At 36.6% G+C, this 21295-nt stretch overlaps 1 protein-coding gene across 1 annotated transcript in view; it reads right to left on the minus strand.

Moving 5' to 3' along the window:
- The window catches only part of CRHR2 (corticotropin releasing hormone receptor 2), a 298646-nt gene extending 278744 nt beyond the window's left edge, over positions 1–19902 (minus strand). The window contains exon 1 of the mRNA XM_075827784.1: positions 19738–19902. Within this exon, the coding sequence (XP_075683899.1) occupies positions 19738–19818 (81 nt within the window). The 5' untranslated portion in view covers positions 19819–19902. The remainder of the gene's footprint in view (positions 1–19737) is intronic.
- Positions 19903–21295: the final 1393 nt, after the last annotated feature.

The following is a 21295-nucleotide window of genomic DNA, read 5'->3' on the forward strand; positions in this document are numbered from 1 at the left end:
AAAATGATCTTTCGGCACCCCACCTCATCATAAAAAAAAATGCCCCATAAAAAAGTATAATGTCCCCCACACAGTATAATGCCCCTTTAGTGCCCCACACACATTATTAAATATTATTATTATACTATTATGTATTAGAACCCCTTCAAGCACACAGTATTATGCCCCCTAAGAGCCACACACATTGTATTGCCCCCTGTAGTGCCCTACACTGTATGATGTCTGCTTAGTTGCCTCCACACAGTATAATGCCCCCCCCTCCCCAGGCTGCCACACACAGACCACCCTTGTAGATAGTGCCCCCTGTAGTTTCCATAGTACATGTCTTAGTTACTATATTCCCCATAGAACATGTCTTAGTTACTATATTACCCATAGTACATGTCTTAGTTACTATATTCCCCATAGTACATGTCTTAGTTACTATATTCCCCATAATACATGTCTTAGTTTCCATATTCCTCATAGTACATGTTTTAGTTACTATATTTCCCAAAGTACATGTCTTAGTTACCATATTTCCCATAGTACATGTCTTAGTTACCATATTTCCCATAGTACATGTCTTAGTTACCATATTCCCCATAGTACATGTCTTAGTTACTATATTTCCCATAGTACATGTCTTAGTTACTATATTCCCCATAGTACATGTCTTAGTTACTATATTCCCCATAGTACATGTCTTAGTTACTATATTCCCCATAAAACATGTCTTAGTTTCCATATTCCTCATAGTACATGTTTTAGTTACTATATTTCCCAAAGTACATGTCTTAGTTACCATATTTCCCATAGTACATGTCTTAGTTACCATATTCCCCATAGTACATGTCTTAGTTACTATATTCCCCATAGTACATGTCTTAGTTACCATATTCCCCATAGTACACGTCTTAGTTACTACATTCCCCATAGTACATGTCTTAGTTACCATATTCCCAATAGAACATGTCTTAGTTACCATATTCCCAATAGAACATGTCTTAGTTACTATATTCCCCATAGTACATGTCTTAGTTACTATATTCCCCATAGTACATGTCTTAGTTACTATATTCCCCATAGTACATGTCTTAGTTACCATATTCCCCATAGTACATGTCTTAGTTACCACATTCCCCATAGTACATGTCTTAGATACTATATTCCCCATAGTACATGTCTTAGTTACCATATTCCCCATAGTACATGCCTTAGTTACCATATTCCCCATAGTACATGTCTTAGTTACCATATTCCCCATAGTACATGTCTTAGTTACTATATTCCCCATAGTACATGTCTTAGTTACCATATTCCCCATAGTACATGTCTTAGTTACCACATTCCCCATAGTACACGTCTTAGTTACCATATTCCCCATAGTACATGTCTTAGTTACTATATTCCCCATAGTACATGTCTTAGTTACTATATTCCCCATAGTACACGTCTTAGTTACCATATTCCCCATAGTACATGTCTTAGTTACTATATTTCCCATAGTACATGTCTTAGTTACTACATTACCCATAGTACACGTCTTAGTTACCATATTCCCCATAGTACATGTCTTAGTTAATATATTACCCATAGTACATGTCTTAGTTACTATATTACCCATAGTACATGTCTTAGTTACTATATTCCCCATAGTACATGTGTTAGTTACTATATTCCCCATAGTACACGTCTTAGTTACCATATTCCCCATAGTACATGTCTTAGTTACTATATTCCCCATAGTACATGTCTTAGTTACTATATTCCCCATAATACACGTCTTAGTTACCATATTCCCCATAGTACATGTCTTAGTTACCATATTCCCCATAGTACACGTCTTAGTTACCATATTCCCCATAGTACATGTCTTAATTACTATATTCTCCATAGTACATGTCTTAGTTACCATATTCCCCATAGTACACATCTTAGTTACTACATTCCCCATAGTACATGTCTTAGTTACCATATTCCCCATAGTACATGTCTTAGTTACTATATTCCCCATAGTACATGTCTTAGTTACTATATTCCCCATAGTACATGTCTTAGTTACTATATTCCCCATAGTACACGTCTTTGTTACTATATTCCCCATAGTACACGTCTTAGTTACTATATTCCCCATAGTACACGTCTTAGTTACCATATTTCCCATAGTACACGTCTTAGTTACTATATTCCCCATAGTACACGTCTTAGTTACTATATTCCCCATAGTACATGTCTTTGTTACTATATTCCCCATAGTACACGTCTTAGTTACTATATTCCCCATAGTACATGTCTTAGTTACCATATTCCCCATAGTAAATGTCTTAGTTACTATATTCACCATAATACATGTCTTAGTTACCATATTCCCCATAGTACACGTCTCAGTTACTACATTCCCCATAGTACATGTCTTAGTTACCATATTCCCCATAGTACATGTCTTAGTTACCATATTTCCCATAGTACATGTCTTAGTTACTATATTCCCAATAGTACACGTCTTAGTTACTACATTCCCCATAGTACACGTCTTAGTTACCATATTCCCCATAGTACACGTCTTAGTTACCATATTCCCCATATTACAAGTCTTCGTTACCATATTCCCCATAGTACATGTCTTAGTTACTATATTCCCCATAGTACATGTCTTAGTTACCATATTCCCCATAGTACATGTCTTAGTTACCACATTCCCCATAGTACATGTCTTAGATACTATATTCCCCATATTACATGTCTTCGTTACCATATTCCCCATAGTACATGTCTTAGTTACTATATTCCCCATAGTACATGTCTTAGTTACTATATTCCCCATAGTACATGTCTTAGTTACCATATTCCCCATAGTACATGTCTTAGTTACTATATTCCCCATAGTACATGTCTTAGTTACTATATTCCCCATAGTACATGTCTTAGTTACTATATTCCCCATAGTACACGTCTTAGTTACCATATTCCCCATAGTACATGTCTTAGTTACCACATTCCCCATAGTACATGTCTTAGATACTATATTCCCCATAGTACATGTCTTCGTTACCATATTCCCCATAGTACATGTCTTAGTTACCATATTCCCCATAGTACATGTCTTAGTTACCATATTCCCCATAGTACATGTCTTAGTTACTATATTCCCCATAGTACATGTCTTAGTTACTATATTCCCCATAGTACATGTCTTAGTTACTATATTCCCCATAGTACATGTCTTAGTTACTATATTCCCCATAGTACATGTCTTAGTTACTATATTCCCCATAGTACATGTCTTCGTTACCATATTCCCCATAGTACACGTCTTAGTTACTATATTCCCCATAGTACACGTCTTAGTTACTATATTCCCCATAGTACATGTCTTTGTTACTATATTCCCCATAGTACATGTCTTAGTTACCATATTCCCCATAGTAAATGTCTTAGTTACTATATTCACCATAATACATGTCTTAGTTACCATATTCCCCATAGTACACGTCTCAGTTACTACATTCCCCATAGTACATGTCTTAGTTACCATATTTCCCATAGTACATGTCTTAGTTACTATATTCCCCATAGTACATGTCTTAGTTACCATATTCCCCATAGTACACGTCTTAGTTACCATATTCCCCATATTACATGTCTTCGTTACCATATTCCCCATAGTACATGTCTTAGTTACTATATTCCCCATAGTACACGTCTTAGTTACCATATTCCCCATAGTACACGTCTTAGTTACCATATTCCCCACAGTACATGTCTTCGTTACTATATTCCCCATAGTACATGTCTTAGTTACCATATTTCCCATAGTACATGTCTTAGTTACTATATTCCCCATAGTACAAGTCTTAGTTACCATATTCCCCATAGTACATATCTTAGTTACCATATTCCCCATAGTACATGTCTTAGTTACCATATTTCCCATAGTACATGTCTTAGTTACCATATTCCCCATAGTACACGTCTTAGTTACTATATTCTCCATAGTACATGTCTTAGTTTCCATATTCCCCATAGTACATGTCTTAGTTACTATATTCCCCATAGTACATGTCTTAGTTACCATATTCCCCATAGTACATGTGTTAGTTACCATATTCCCCATAGTACATGTGTTAGTTACCATATTCCCCATAGTACATGTGTTAGTTACCATATTCCCCATAGTACATGTGCTAGTTACCATATTCCCCATAGTACATGTGTTAGTTACCATATTCCCCATAGTACATGTCTTAGTTACTATATTCCCCATAGTACATGTGTTAGTTACCATATTCCCCATAGTACACGTCTTAGTTACCATATTCCCCATAGTACATGCCTTAGTTACTATATTCCCCATAGTACATGTCTTCGTTACCATATTCCCCATAGTACATGTGTTAGTTACCATATTCCCAATAGTACACGTCTTAGTTACCATATTCCCCATAGTACATGACTTAGTTACTATATTCCCCATAGTACATGTCTTAGTTACCATATTCCCCATAGTACATGTCTTAGTTACCATATTCCCCATAGTACATGTCTTAGTTACTATATTCCCCATAGTACATGTCTTAGTTACTATATTCCCCATAGTACATGTCTTAGTTACTATATTCCCCATAGTACATATCTTAGTTTCCATATTCCCCATAGTACATGTCTTAGTTACTATATTCCCCATAGTACATGTCTTAGTTACCATATTCCCCATAGTACATGTCTTAGTTACTATATTCCCCATAGTACATGTCTTAGTTACTATATTCCCCATAGTACATGTCTTAGTTACTATATTCCCCATAGTACATGTCTTAGTTACTATATTCCCCATAGTACATGTCTTAGTTACTATATTCCCCATAGTACATGTGTTAGTTACCATATTCCCCATAGTACATGTCTTAGTTACCATATTCCCCATAGTACATGTCTTAGTTACTATATTCCCCATAGTACATGTCTTAGTTACTATATTCCCCATAGTACATGTCTTAGTTACTATATTCCCCATAGTACATGTCTTAGTTACTATATTCCCCATAGTACATGTCTTAGTTACTATATTCCCCATAGTACATGTCTTAGTTACTATATTACCCATAGTACATGTCTTAGTTACTATATTCCCCATAGTACATGTCTTAGTTACTATATTCCCCATAGTACATGTCTTAGTTACTATATTTCCCATAGTACATGTCTTAGTTACCATATTCCCCATAGTACATGTCTTAGTTACCATATTCCCCATAGTACATGCCTTAGTTACTATATTCCCCATAGTACATGTCTTCGTTACCATATTCCCCATAGTACATGTCTTAGTTACCATATTCCCCATAGTACATGTCTTAGTTACTATATTCCCCATAGTACATGTCTTAGTTACTATATTACCCATAGTACATGTCTTAGTTACTATATTCCCCATAGTACATGTGTTAGTTACCATATTCCCCATAGTACATGTCTTAGTTACCATATTCCCCATAGTACACGTCTTAGTTACCATATTCCCCATATTACATGTCTTCGTTACCATATTCCCCATAGTACATGTCTTAGTTACTATATTCCCCATAGTACACGTCTTAGTTACCATATTCCCCATAGTACACGTCTTAGTTACCATATTCCCCACAGTACATGTCTTCGTTACTATATTCCCCATAGTACATGTCTTAGTTACCATATTTCCCATAGTACATGTCTTAGTTACTATATGCCCCATAGTACATGTCTTAGTTACTATATTCCCCATAGTACAAGTCTTAGTTACCATATTCCCCATAGTACATATCTTAGTTACCATATTCCCCATAGTACATGTCTTAGTTACCATATTTCCCATAGTACATGTCTTAGTTACCATATTCCCCATAGTACACGTCTTAGTTACTATATTCTCCATAGTACATGTCTTAGTTTCCATATTCCCCATAGTACATGTCTTAGTTACTATATTCCCCATAGTACATGTCTTAGTTACCATATTCCCCATAGTACATGTGTTAGTTACCATATTCCCCATAGTACATGTGTTAGTTACCATATTCCCCATAGTACATGTGTTAGTTACCATATTCCCCATAGTACATGTGTTAGTTACCATATTCCCCATAGTACATGTCTTAGTTACTATATTCCCCATAGTACATGTGTTAGTTACCATATTCCCCATAGTACACGTCTTAGTTACCATATTCCCCATAGTACATGCCTTAGTTACTATATTCCCCATAGTACATGTCTTCGTTACCATATTCCCCATAGTACATGTGTTAGTTACCATATTCCCAATAGTACACGTCTTAGTTACCATATTCCCCATAGTACATGACTTAGTTACTATATTCCCCATAGTACATGTCTTAGTTACCATATTCCCCATAGTACATGTCTTAGTTACCATATTCCCCATAGTACATGTCTTAGTTACTATATTCCCCATAGTACATGTCTTAGTTACTATATTCCCCATAGTACATGTCTTAGTTACTATATTCCCCATAGTACATATCTTAGTTTCCATATTCCCCATAGTACATGTCTTAGTTACTATATTCCCCATAGTACATGTCTTAGTTACCATATTCCCCATAGTACATGTCTTAGTTACTATATTCCCCATAGTACATGTCTTAGTTACTATATTCCCCATAGTACATGTCTTAGTTACTATATTCCCCATAGTACATGTCTTAGTTACTATATTCCCCATAGTACATGTCTTAGTTACTATATTCCCCATAGTACATGTGTTAGTTACCATATTCCCCATAGTACATGTCTTAGTTACCATATTCCCCATAGTACATGTCTTAGTTACTATATTCCCCATAGTACATGTCTTAGTTACTATATTCCCCATAGTACATGTCTTAGTTACTATATTCCCCATAGTACATGTCTTAGTTACTATATTCCCCATAGTACATGTCTTAGTTACTATATTCCCCATAGTACATGTCTTAGTTACTATATTACCCATAGTACATGTCTTAGTTACTATATTCCCCATAGTACATGTCTTAGTTACTATATTCCCCATAGTACATGTCTTAGTTACTATATTTCCCATAGTACATGTCTTAGTTACCATATTCCCCATAGTACATGTCTTAGTTACCATATTCCCCATAGTACATGCCTTAGTTACTATATTCCCCATAGTACATGTCTTCGTTACCATATTCCCCATAGTACATGTCTTAGTTACCATATTCCCCATAGTACATGTCTTAGTTACTATATTCCCCATAGTACATGTCTTAGTTACTATATTACCCATAGTACATGTCTTAGTTACTATATTCCCCATAGTACATGTGTTAGTTACCATATTCCCCATAGTACATGTCTTAGTTACCATATTCCCCATAGTACATGTCTTAGTTACTATATTCCCCATAGTACATGTCTTAGTTACTATATTCCCCATAGTACATGTCTTAGTTACTATATTCCCCATAGTACATGTCTTAGTTACTATATTCCCCATAGTACACGTCTTCGTTACCATATTCCCCATAATACACGTCTTAGTTACCATATTCCCCATAGTACATGTCTTAGTTACTATATTCCCCATAGTACATGTCTTAGTTACCATATTCCCCATAGTACATGTGTTAGTTACCATATTCCCCATAGTACATGTGTTAGTTACCATATTCCCCATAGTACATGTCTTAGTTACTATATTCCCCATAGTACATGTGTTAGTTACCATATTCCCCATAGTACACGTCTTAGTTACCATATTCCCCATAGTACATGCCTTAGTTACTATATTCCCCATAGTACATGTCTTCGTTACCATATTCCCCATAGTACATGTGTTAGTTACCATATTCCCAATAGTACACGTCTTAGTTACCATATTCCCCATAGTACATGACTTAGTTACTATATTCCCCATAGTACATGTCTTAGTTACCATATTCCCCATAGTACATGTCTTAGTTACCATATTCCCCATAGTACATGTCTTAGTTACTATATTCCCCATAGTACATGTCTTAGTTACTATATTCCCCATAGTACATGTCTTAGTTACTATATTCCCCATAGTACATATCTTAGTTTCCATATTCCCCATAGTACATGTCTTAGTTACTATATTCCCCATAGTACATGTCTTAGTTACCATATTCCCCATAGTACATGTCTTAGTTACTATATTCCCCATAGTACATGTCTTAGTTACTATATTCCCCATAGTACATGTCTTAGTTACTATATTCCCCATAGTACATGTCTTAGTTACTATATTCCCCATAGTACATGTCTTAGTTACTATATTCCCCATAGTACATGTGTTAGTTACCATATTCCCCATAGTACATGTCTTAGTTACCATATTCCCCATAGTACATGTCTTAGTTACTATATTCCCCATAGTACATGTCTTAGTTACTATATTCCCCATAGTACATGTCTTAGTTACTATATTCCCCATAGTACATGTCTTAGTTACTATATTCCCCATAGTACATGTCTTAGTTACTATATTCCCCATAGTACATGTCTTCGTTACCATATTCCCCATAGTACACGTCTTAGTTACCATATTCCCCATAGTACATGTCTTAGTTACTATATTCCCCATAGTACATGTCTTAGTTACCATATTCCCCATAGTACATGTGTTAGTTACCATATTCCCCATAGTACATGTCTTAGTTACTATATTCCCCATAGTACATGTGTTAGTTACCATATTCCCCATAGTACACGTCTTAGTTACCATATTCCCCATAGTACATGCCTTAGTTACTATATTCCCCATAGTACATGTCTTCGTTACCATATTCCCCATAGTACATGTGTTAGTTACCATATTCCCAATAGTACACGTCTTAGTTACCATATTCCCCATAGTACATGACTTAGTTACTATATTCCCCATAGTACATGTCTTAGTTACCATATTCCCCATAGTACATGTCTTAGTTACCATATTCCCCATAGTACATGTCTTAGTTACTATATTCCCCATAGTACATGTCTTAGTTACTATATTCCCCATAGTACATGTCTTAGTTACTATATTCCCCATAGTACATATCTTAGTTTCCATATTCCCCATAGTACATGTCTTAGTTACTATATTCCCCATAGTACATGTCTTAGTTACCATATTCCCCATAGTACATGTCTTAGTTACTATATTCCCCATAGTACATGTCTTAGTTACTATATTACCCATAGTACATGTCTTAGTTACTATATTCCCCATAGTACATGTCTTAGTTACTATATTCCCCATAGTACATGTCTTAGTTACTATATTTCCCATAGTACATGTCTTAGTTACCATATTCCCCATAGTACATGTCTTAGTTACCATATTCCCCATAGTACATGCCTTAGTTACTATATTCCCCATAGTACATGTCTTCGTTACCATATTCCCCATAGTACATGTCTTAGTTACCATATTCCCCATAGTACATGTCTTAGTTACTATATTCCCCATAGTACATGTCTTAGTTACTATATTACCCATAGTACATGTCTTAGTTACTATATTCCCCATAGTACATGTGTTAGTTACCATATTCCCCATAGTACATGTCTTAGTTACCATATTCCCCATAGTACATGTCTTAGTTACTATATTCCCCATAGTACATGTCTTAGTTACTATATTCCCCATAGTACATGTCTTAGTTACTATATTCCCCATAGTACATGTCTTAGTTACTATATTACCCATAGTACATGTCTTAGTTACTATATTCCCCATAGTACATGTGTTAGTTACCATATTCCCCATAGTACATGTCTTAGTTACCATATTCCCCATAGTACATGTCTTAGTTACTATATTCCCCATAGTACATGTCTTAGTTACTATATTCCCCATAGTACATGTCTTAGTTACTATATTCCCCATAGTACATGTCTTAGTTACTATATTCCCCATAGTACACGTCTTCGTTACCATATTCCCCATAGTACACGTCTTAGTTACCATATTCCCCATAGTACATGTCTTAGTTACTATATTCCCCATAGTACATGTCTTAGTTACTATATTCCCCATAGTACATGTCTTAGTTACTATATTCCCCATAGTACATGTGTTAGTTACCATATTCCCCATAGTACATGTCTTAGTTACTATATTCCCCATAGTACATGTCTTAGTTACTATATTCCCCATAGTACATGTCTTAGTTACTATATTCCCCATAGTACATGTCTTAGTTACTATATTCCCCATAGTACATGTCTTAGTTACTATATTCCCCATAGTACATGTCTTAGTTACTATATTCCCCATAGTACATGTCTTAGTTACTATATTACCCATAGTACATGTCTTAGTTACTATATTCCCCATAGTACATGTCTTAGTTACTATATTCCCCATAGTACATGTCTTAGTTACTATATTTCCCATAGTACATGTCTTAGTTACCATATTCCCCATAGTACATGTCTTAGTTACCATATTCCCCATAGTACATGCCTTAGTTACTATATTCCCCATAGTACATGTCTTCGTTACCATATTCCCCATAGTACATGTCTTAGTTACCATATTCCCCATAGTACATGTCTTAGTTACTATATTCCCCATAGTACATGTCTTAGTTACTATATTACCCATAGTACATGTCTTAGTTACTATATTCCCCATAGTACATGTGTTAGTTACCATATTCCCCATAGTACATGTCTTAGTTACCATATTCCCCATAGTACATGTCTTAGTTACTATATTCCCCATAGTACATGTCTTAGTTACTATATTCCCCATAGTACATGTCTTAGTTACTATATTCCCCATAGTACATGTCTTAGTTACTATATTCCCCATAGTACACGTCTTCGTTACCATATTCCCCATAGTACACGTCTTAGTTACCATATTCCCCATAGTACATGTCTTCGTTACCATATTCCCCATAGTACATGTCTTAGTTACCATATTCCCCATAGTACATGTCTTAGTTACTATATTCCCCATAGTACACGTCTTAGTTACCATATTCCCCATAGTACATGTCTTAGTTACCATATTCCCCATAGTACATGTCTTAGTTACTATATTCCCCATAGTACATGTCTTAGTTACTATATTCCCCATAATACACGTCTTAGTTACCATATTTCCCATAGTACATGTCTTAGTTACTATATTCCCCATAGTACATGTCTTAGTTACCATATTCCCCATAGTACATGTCTTAGTTACCATATTCCCCATAGTTCATGTCTTAGTTACTATATTCCCCATAGTACATGTCTCAGTTACTATATTCCCCATAGTACATGTCTTAGTTACTATATTCACCATAGTACATGTCTTAGTTACCATATTCCCCATAGTACATGTCTTAGTTACCATATTCCCCATAGTACATGTCTTAGTTACTATATTCCCCATAGTACATGTCTCAGTTACTATATTCCCCATAGTACATGTCTCAGTTACTATATTCCCCATAGTACATGTCTTAGTTACTATATTCCCCATAGTACATGTCTTAGTTACCATATTCCCCATAGTACATGTCTTAGTTACCATATTCCCCATAGTACATGTCTTAGTTACTATATTCCCCATAGTACATGTCTCAGTTACTATATTCCCCATAGTACATGTCTTAGTTACTATATTCCCCATAATACACGTCTTAGTTACCATATTCCCCATAGTACATGTCTTAGTTACCATATTCCCCATAGTACACGTCTTAGTTACCATATTCCCCATAGTACATGTCTTAGTTACCATATTCCCCATAGTACATGTCTTAGTTACCATATTCCCCATAGTACATGTCTTAGTTACTATATTCCCCATAGTACATGTCTTAGTTACCATATTCCCCATAGTACATGTCTTAGTTACTATATTCCCCATAGTACATGTCTTAGTTACTATATTCCCCATAGTACATGTCTTAGTTACCATATTCCCCATAGTACATGTCTTAGTTACCATATTCCCCATAGTACATGTCTTAGTTACTATATTCCCCATAGTACATGTCTTAGTTACTATATTCCCCATAGTACATGTCTTAGTTACCATATTCCCCATAGTACATGTCTTAGTTACCATATTCCCCATAGTACATGTCTTAGTTACCATATTCCCCATAGTACATTTCTTAGTTACTATATTCACCATAGTACATGTCTTTGTTATCATATTCCCCATAGTACATGTCTTAGTTACCATATTCCCCATAGTACACGTCTTAGTTACCATATTCCCCATAGTACACGTCTTAGTTACCATATTCCCCATAGTACATGTCTTAGTTACCATATTCCCCATAGTACATGTCTTAGTTACCATATTCCCCATAGTACATGTCTTTGTTACCATATTCACCATAGTACATGTCTTAGTTACCATATTCCCCATAGTACATGTCTTAGTTACCATATTCCCCATAGTACATTTCTTAGTTACTATATTCCCCATAGTACATGTCTTAGTTACCATATTCCCCATAGTACATGTCTTAGTTACTACATTCCCCATAGTACACGTCTTAGTTACCATATTCCCCATAGTACACGTCTTAGTTACCATATTCCCCATAGTACATGTCTTAGTTACCATATTCCCCATAGTACATGTCTTAGTTACCATATTCCCCATAGTACATGTCTTTGTTACCATATTCACCATAGTACATGTCTTAGTTACCATATTCCCCATAGTACATGTCTTAGTTACCATATTCCCCATAGTACATTTCTTAGTTACTATATTCACCATAGTACATGTCTTTGTTACCATATTCCCCATAGTACACGTCTTAGTTACCATATTCCCCATAGTACACGTCTTAGTTACCATATTCCCCATAGTACATGTCTTAGTTACCATATTCCCCATAGTACATGTCTTAGTTACTATATTCCCCATAGTACATGTCTCAGTTACTATATTCCCCATAGTACATGTCTTAGTTACTATATTCCCCATAATACACGTCTTAGTTACCATATTCCCCATAGTACATGTCTTAGTTACCATATTCCCCATAGTACACGTCTTAGTTACCATATTCCCCATAGTACATGTCTTAGTTACCATATTCCCCATAGTACATGTCTTAGTTACCATATTCCCCATAGTACATGTCTTAGTTACCATATTCCCCATAGTACATGTCTTAGTTACCATATTCCCCATAGTACATGTCTTAGTTACCATATTCCCCATAGTACATTTCTTAGTTACTATATTCACCATAGTACATGTCTTTGTTACCATATTCCCCATAGTACATGTCTTAGTTACCATATTCCCCATAGTACACGTCTTAGTTACCATATTCCCCATAGTACACGTCTTAGTTACCATATTCCCCATAGTACATGTCTTAGTTACCATATTCCCCATAGTACATGTCTTAGTTACCATATTCCCCATAGTACATGTCTTAGTTACCATATTCCCCATAGTACATGTCTTAGTTACCATATTCCCCATAGTACATTTCTTAGTTACTATATTCACCATAGTACATGTCTTTGTTACCATATTCCCCATAGTACATGTCTTAGTTACCATATTCCCCATAGTACATGTCTTAGTTACCATATTCCCCATAGTACACGTCTTAGTTACCATATTCCCCATAGTACATGTCTTAGTTACCATATTCCCCATAGTACATGTCTTAGTTACCATATTCCCCATAGTACATGTCTTTGTTACCATATTCACCATAGTACGTCTTAGTTACCATATTCCCCATAGTACATGTCTTAGTTACCATATTCCCCATAGTACATTTCTTAGTTACTATATTCACCATAGTACATGTCTTTGTTACCATATTCCCCATAGTACACGTCTTAGTTACCATATTCCCCATAGTACACGTCTTAGTTACCATATTCCCCATAGTACATGTCTTAGTTACCATATTCCCCATAGTACATGTCTTAGTTACCATATTCCCCATAGTACATGTCTTTGTTACCATATTCACCATAGTACATGTCTTAGTTACCATATTTCCCATAGTACATGTCTTAGTTACCATATTCCCCATAGTACATGTCTTAGTTACTACATTCCCCATAGTACATGTCTTAGTTACTATATTCCCCATAGTACACGTCTTAGTTACCATATTCCCCATAGTACACGTCTTAGTTACTATATTCCCCATAGTACATGTCTTAGTTACCATATTCCTCATAGTACATGTCTTAGTTACTATATTCCCCATAGTACATGTCTTAGTTACCATATTCCCCATAGTACATGTCTTAGTTACTATATTACCCATAGTACATGTCTTAGTTACTATATTCCCCATAGTACACGTCTTAGTTACTATATTTCCCATAGTACATGTCTTAGTTACCATATTCCCCATAGTACATGTCTTAGTTACTATATTTCCCATAGTACATGTCTTAGTTACCATATTCCCCATAGTACATGTCTTAGTTACCATATTCCCCATAGTACACGTCTTAGTTACCATATTCCCCATAGTACACGTCTTAGTTACTATATTCCCCATAGTACACGTCTTAGTTACTATATTCCCCATAGTACACGTCTTAGTTACTATATTTCCCATAGTACACGTCTTAGTTACTATATTTCCCATAGTACATGTCTTAGTTACCATATTCCCCATAGTACATGTCTTAGTTACTATATTTCCCATAGTACATGTCTTAGTTACCATATTCCCCATAGTACATGTCTTAGTTACCATATTCCCCATAGTACACGTCTTAGTTACCATATTCCCCATAGTACACGTCTTAGTTACTATATTCCCCATAGTACACGTCTTAGTTACTATATTCCCCATAGTACATGTCTTAGTTACTATATTTCCCATAGTACACGTCTTAGTTACTATATTTCCCATAGTACATGTCTTAGTTACTATATTTCCCATAGTACATGTCTTAGTTACCATATTCCCCATAGTACATGTCTTAGTTACCATATTCCCCATAGTACACGTCTTAGTTACCATATTCCCCATAGTACACGTCTTAGTTACTATATTCCCCATAGTACACGTCTTAGTTACTATATTCCCCATAGTACACGTCTTAGTTACTATATTCCCCATAGTACATGTCTTAGTTACCATATTCCCCATAGTACACGTCTTAGTTACCATATTCCCCATAGTACATGTCTTAGTTACTATATTCCCCATAGTACATGTCTTAGTTACTATATTCCCCATAGTACACGTCTTAGTTACCATATTCCCCTTAGTACATGTCTTAGTTACTATATTCCCCATAGTACATGTCTTAGTTACCATATTCCCCATAGTACATGTCTTAGTTACTATATTTCCCATAGTACATGTCTTAGTTACCATATTCCCCATAGTACATGTCTTAGTTACCATATTCCCCATAGTACATGTCTTAGTTACTATATTCCCCATAGTACATGTCTTAGTTACCATATTCCCCATAGTACATGTCTTAGTTACCATATTCCCCATAGTACACGTCTTCGTTACCATATTCCCCATAGTACACGTCTTAGATACTATATTCCCCATAGTACACGTCTTAGATACTATATTCCCCATAGTACACGTCTTAGTTACCATATTCCCCATAGTACATATCTTAGTTACTATATTCCCCATAGTACATGTCTTAGTTATCATATTCCCCATAGTACACGTCTTAGTTACTATATTCCCCATAGTACACGTCTTAGTTACCATATTCCCCATAGAACATGTCTTAGTTACCATATTCCCCATAGTACATGTCTTAGTTACCATATTCCCCATAGTACATGTCTTAGTTACTATATTCCCCATAGTACACGTCTTCGTTACCATATTCCCCATAGTACACGTCTTCGTTACCATATTCCCCATAGTACACGTCTTCGTTACCATATTTCCCATAGTACATGTCTTAGTTACCATATTCCCCATAGTACACGTCTTCGTTACCATATTCCCCATAGTACATGTCTTAGTTACCATATTCCCCATAGTACATGCCTTAGTTACTATATTCCCCATAGTACACGTCTTCGTTACCATATTCCCCATAGTACATGTCTTAGTTACCATATTCCCCATTGTACACGTCTTAACATATATTTTTCATTCCCCCACTGTATGTGACTATCCTATACAGGATCTTATTAATGTCGGCCTCCCTGGGTGTTTGTCATCTATGATTTGGATCTTCCTAGTATTTTACTGATGAATTTTGGAGGGGGGCAATAATGGTGACTATGAATCCCCCACAGTCCTGATTCCCTTTTATGCAGTTCCCTAATAAACTAGCGCAGGTTTTCTTCACCTTTAGACCTTTTTCACTCGTAATTTTTATTCTGCCAAATTAAACTGAATCAAAACATCAGCGTTATCAAATGTAAGATGCGTTTTTTTGGCGTTTTTATAACGTTTTCAGTGGCGTTTTTAATTTAGTTCATTTTGTATAGGATTTGTTTTCTGGTGTTTTTGAAGCCCTGATAAAAAGCCATTCCCAGAGCCTTCTGTGTTTGGAAAAAAAAAATTGCCACAAACCAAAACGCAGCTGTATGTGGTGAATTTTATATTTATCTATAAAGTTTAAGGAAACATCAAAAATACATTTATAAAAACCCAGTTAAAACCGCCACCAAAAAAAAGCACAAAAACGCAGCAAAATACTGTGTGTGAATTCAGCCTTAAAGTTACATGAATAAATTTTATATTTTTTTGTGCTGATAATCGCGGCAAAAACACTGCATTTTTTACAAGAATCACCGCGATTTTGTCAAAAAAAATTCACCAATAGACGACTCATATAAACATATTCTAAGTCTGAGAAATCATTTTGCGTTTCAGATGTGTTATTTTTCTGCAAATCGCTACAAAACTGCGTCATTTTCCAGCAATTTCCGTAAAATCACAACAAAATAATGTTGTTTTGCTGCGATTCGTCCCTAAAAAACGCAATTGAAACATGAATTATCAGCACGTGGAACAGGATTTTTCTTTAATCTCATTAGTGCAGATTAATGAAGTTAATTATAATTCCGGCTGCCACCGCCCGGACGAAAGCGTAAAAAAAACCTTGCGAATTATATTCAGCTGTTTCTTAGACCTATCTGTTCCTGGGAAAGTTGGGTGACAACCAATATAAGCCCCATTACCACGGCCACAGGGGTTGGGATCCAGCTTTCTAGAGCCCAGGTTAGATAGGAAGCCATGACCCAATCACTGCACAGATAGTCAGACTTGCCATTCAGGACCCTGGAAAAGCTGGGTCGTGACTGTAATGGGAGCTGTAATGGCAGATGACACCCCAATTATTTACCGTAGATAGAGACGTTACCATCGATCGCATCCATCGACTGCCGTCATAGAAATGTTTATGTAAAGAGTTGACCGCCGTCCGCCAACGGTCGCAGGGATTTTAATGACCCCACAAAGGAAAATAGAAACGTCGATTTATTATGAGGTTTAACCACAAACTAAGAGAGCGACAGAATCAGTGCAGACGGCCAAACCACTAATGTCACCATCATTCTATGTGAATCATTTGTATACAGGTGTAGCAGAGCTGTGTTTGTCATTTAATTTTAGAGTGGTTTTGTTTGTGATAATTGTAGCAGGTTTCCTGGCAGTCCTGGATAATGTGATAAATAAACTCAGCTCTGCTACATCTGTCTATATACAATTCATTATATACATATATTTATTGTGATATGTCTTTAAGGTAATGCTGTACATTTTGCAGTCCTATGTAAAACTGTAGCTAACACATTCGTCTCTCACTATGAGTGATGCCACATAAAATTCAGGTCTGGTACATTTGACAAAATCAGCTCTGCAACATCTGACAAGTTCAGTTCTTGTAAACGCAACTATTTCAGCACAATTATATCAGACAAATTCAACTCTACTACATCTGACAAACTGAACTCTACTACATCTGACAATTTAAACTCTATTACATCTGACACTCAATTGACTACATACTGTATGACAAACTAAGACTTAATACATCGGACAACCCCAACCTTGCTATATTTGATAAACCCAACTAGATCTGATAAAATCAGCTTTCCTATATCAGACAAACTCAGCTAAACTACATGAAACAAACGCAGATACTGATATAGCAAAAAAAAAAAAAGTTAATGGACTTCTATATCATGCAAACTTATCCCAGCTACAACCAACAAACTAAACACTGTTATATCTGACAAACTCAGCTCGACTATATTAACAAACCCAGCTCTTCTAGATCTGGTAAAATCATCTTTCCTATATCCGACAAACATATCGTTACCACATGTGACAAAGTCAGCTCTACTATATCAACTAACTTATCTCAGGTACATCAGACACATTCAGCTCTGGTACATCTGACAATCTCAGCGCAGCTACATTTGTTCTTAAGTGATAAATTCAGCTCTGCTACATATGTATATCGCCACCCGCAAGCCCTCAGCAATAATCCCTGTACACAGAGCTATAAATCAGCAGCCGCCTTGGTTTATTTGTTCTTACCAAGTCTACATAACTTTCATTTTATGGGAAGAAATTACCGGATGGCACAAATACGACGACTTTGTAAACGCAGCAACAATCGTCCGAAACTTTTCCCAAAATATGTATTTCATGAAGAAAAAAACCTGATTGTATTCGCCAAAAACACAAGAAACGAAGATAATGTACAGCCTGGAGACCATATACAGGTGTAGCAGAGTTGAATTAGGCACACTTGTTTGAGCTAAAGAGAAAAGAAGGTTTACACTATAATATCAAGACACAACGACCAACTCACCTCTACTACGTCTATTCTATATCCACTACATCTATTATTTGTTTTATATATATATATATATATATATATATATATATATATATATATATATATACACTATACAGAAACACACACACACAGGTGTAGTAGAGCTGAGTTTTGCTGAGCTCATCAGATGTAGTGTCATATCATGATAAATTATATTAATTCAAATGGAAAAAAATGATCAATGCACTCGCACCAATTTCCTACCATTATTGCAAATGGCGTTCCGACCAATCGCCATATGTATAAGCCCCACCCCTTCGCTATATTTATCCTTCAAACTGGTAAACCACTCAGCAATGCGCCAACATTAATAAAAGTGCCCCATGCCATCCAAAAGTGTAAGATGACCAATTCAACTCTGCTACATATGTCTGTTTGTGTTTATCTGGTATTTTATACCCAACTTCATAGCCTGTAGTAATACTAATAATTTATCCGCAGATGTAGCAGAGCTGAATTTGTCATTTGATGCTGCTTCATATTTGCCCCGTGACAACTCACTTGACTCTGAGATAACACGGTAGATTTATTTGCAGTCCTATGTAAATCCACGGATAACACATTACGTTACATTTAAGTAACAAACTCAGCTCTGCTACATTTGCAGATAGTAAATCAATAAAGAAAAATTTAGAATTTAAAAAAAAAAAAATAATACGATTGTACTTTTTAGTAAAAAACTATCGGATCGTAAAATCTGATCGTCCGCCCCGAGCAGCGCCGTGCTTTAGTAACAGGCTATCAATATTTAACCCTTTTGTCACCAGACCCCCTCTAAATTTATAGAATGACACATCAGTCCAGCTCGCGATCTAAATAGCATCTCCCCCGGGGAAGCCTGTACTGGAAACATAGCAGCGATCCCGGGACGACGGCAGCGTGAGCTGAGAACGTGACCGTACATGTGTCGTAGGGGGGTGAAGACTTTTGCAAACAACTTACTTGCAGGATAAGAAACAAGATTGCGGATTTCATGGTCATAAAAGTTCCAAGGAAGGGGCAGGATGGAGATTGTGTGCCCATAGGCTGCCCGGGCTCCTCCAGTATAATAAATCTCCGAGCGCTCTAGTTGAGTGCTGTCACCGGGGCTGTCGATTTTTGGCTGCCGTACAGTCGCTTGGAGTTGTTCCTTTTACCCGGGCAGCCAACAAACTCTCCCAGGTTCCCTGTATGTGGAGTAAGGGAGGGACTAAGAGGCTGAGCACACATGGAGGGACTGACACATAATACTCAGCATTGTTTGCACAGTGTAACATTGTATCCAGGCACACGCATGAGTAGCAATTCCCTAATATCGTGTTACTATTAAAATAATCCCAGTGCGGATCTATAGCTGTTTATTCCCCAGTGGGCCAGGGGCGGAAACAGACAGCAGAGGGGCCCCGTGCAAGGACATTATATGGGCCCTAAACTCTCCAATAGCTCATCATAGCACACCCCCTTATGTCTACAACAATTCACCAATAGCTGGCAGCCATTGTCGTTACCTCAGACCCTTACATGCAATGTGATAAGACAGTAAGAAGCTGGCGGTGGACCCCTTACCCACTGGGCCTCAGTGCAGCTGTTCAGGTTGCATATGTTGCATGTCTGCTCCTGCAGCAGTCTAAACACCTACCATAGAGAAGGTAGTGTTCATTGTATGGCACTGTTATGTACACACTGTATGGCACTGTTATGTAGACACTGAATGGCACTGTTATGTGGACAATGTATGGCACTGTTATGTGGACAATGTATGGTACTGTTATGTGGACACTGTATGGCACTGTTATGTAGACACTGTATGGTACTGTTATGTGGACAATGTATGGCACTGTTATGTGGACAATGTATGGTACTGTTATGTGGACACTGTATGGCACTGTTATGTAGAAACTGTATGGCACTGTTATGTGGACAATGTATGGTACTATTATGTGGACACTGTATGACACTGTTATGTGGACAATGTATGGTACTGTTATCTGGGCACTGTGTGGTACTGTTATGTGGGCACAGTATAGTACTGTTATGTGGACACTGTATGGTACTTTTATCTGGGCACTGTATGGTACTTTTACATGGGCACTGTATGGTACTGCTATGTGGACACTGTATGGTACTGTTATGTGGAAACTGTATGGTACTGTTATGTTGGTACTGTATGTTACTGTTATGTGGGCACTCTATGGCACTGTTATGTGGACACTGTATGGTACTGTTATGTGGACACTGTATGGTACTGTTATCTGGGCACAGTATGGTACTGTTATCTGGGCACAGTATGGTACTGTTATGTGGGCACTGTATGGCACTGTTATGTGGACACTGTATGGCACTGTTATGTGGACACTGTATGATAATATTATGTGGACACTGTATGGCAATGTTAATGGACACTGTATGGTACTGTTATGTGGCACTGCGTGGTACTGTTATGTGGACAATGTATGCTACTGTTATCTGGGCACTGTATGAAACTGTTATGTGGGCACTATATTGCACTGTTATGTGGACA

Source organism: Rhinoderma darwinii, chromosome 5 (assembly GCF_050947455.1).
Source record: "Rhinoderma darwinii isolate aRhiDar2 chromosome 5, aRhiDar2.hap1, whole genome shotgun sequence".
Classification (NCBI taxonomy): domain Eukaryota; kingdom Metazoa; phylum Chordata; class Amphibia; order Anura; family Rhinodermatidae; genus Rhinoderma; species Rhinoderma darwinii.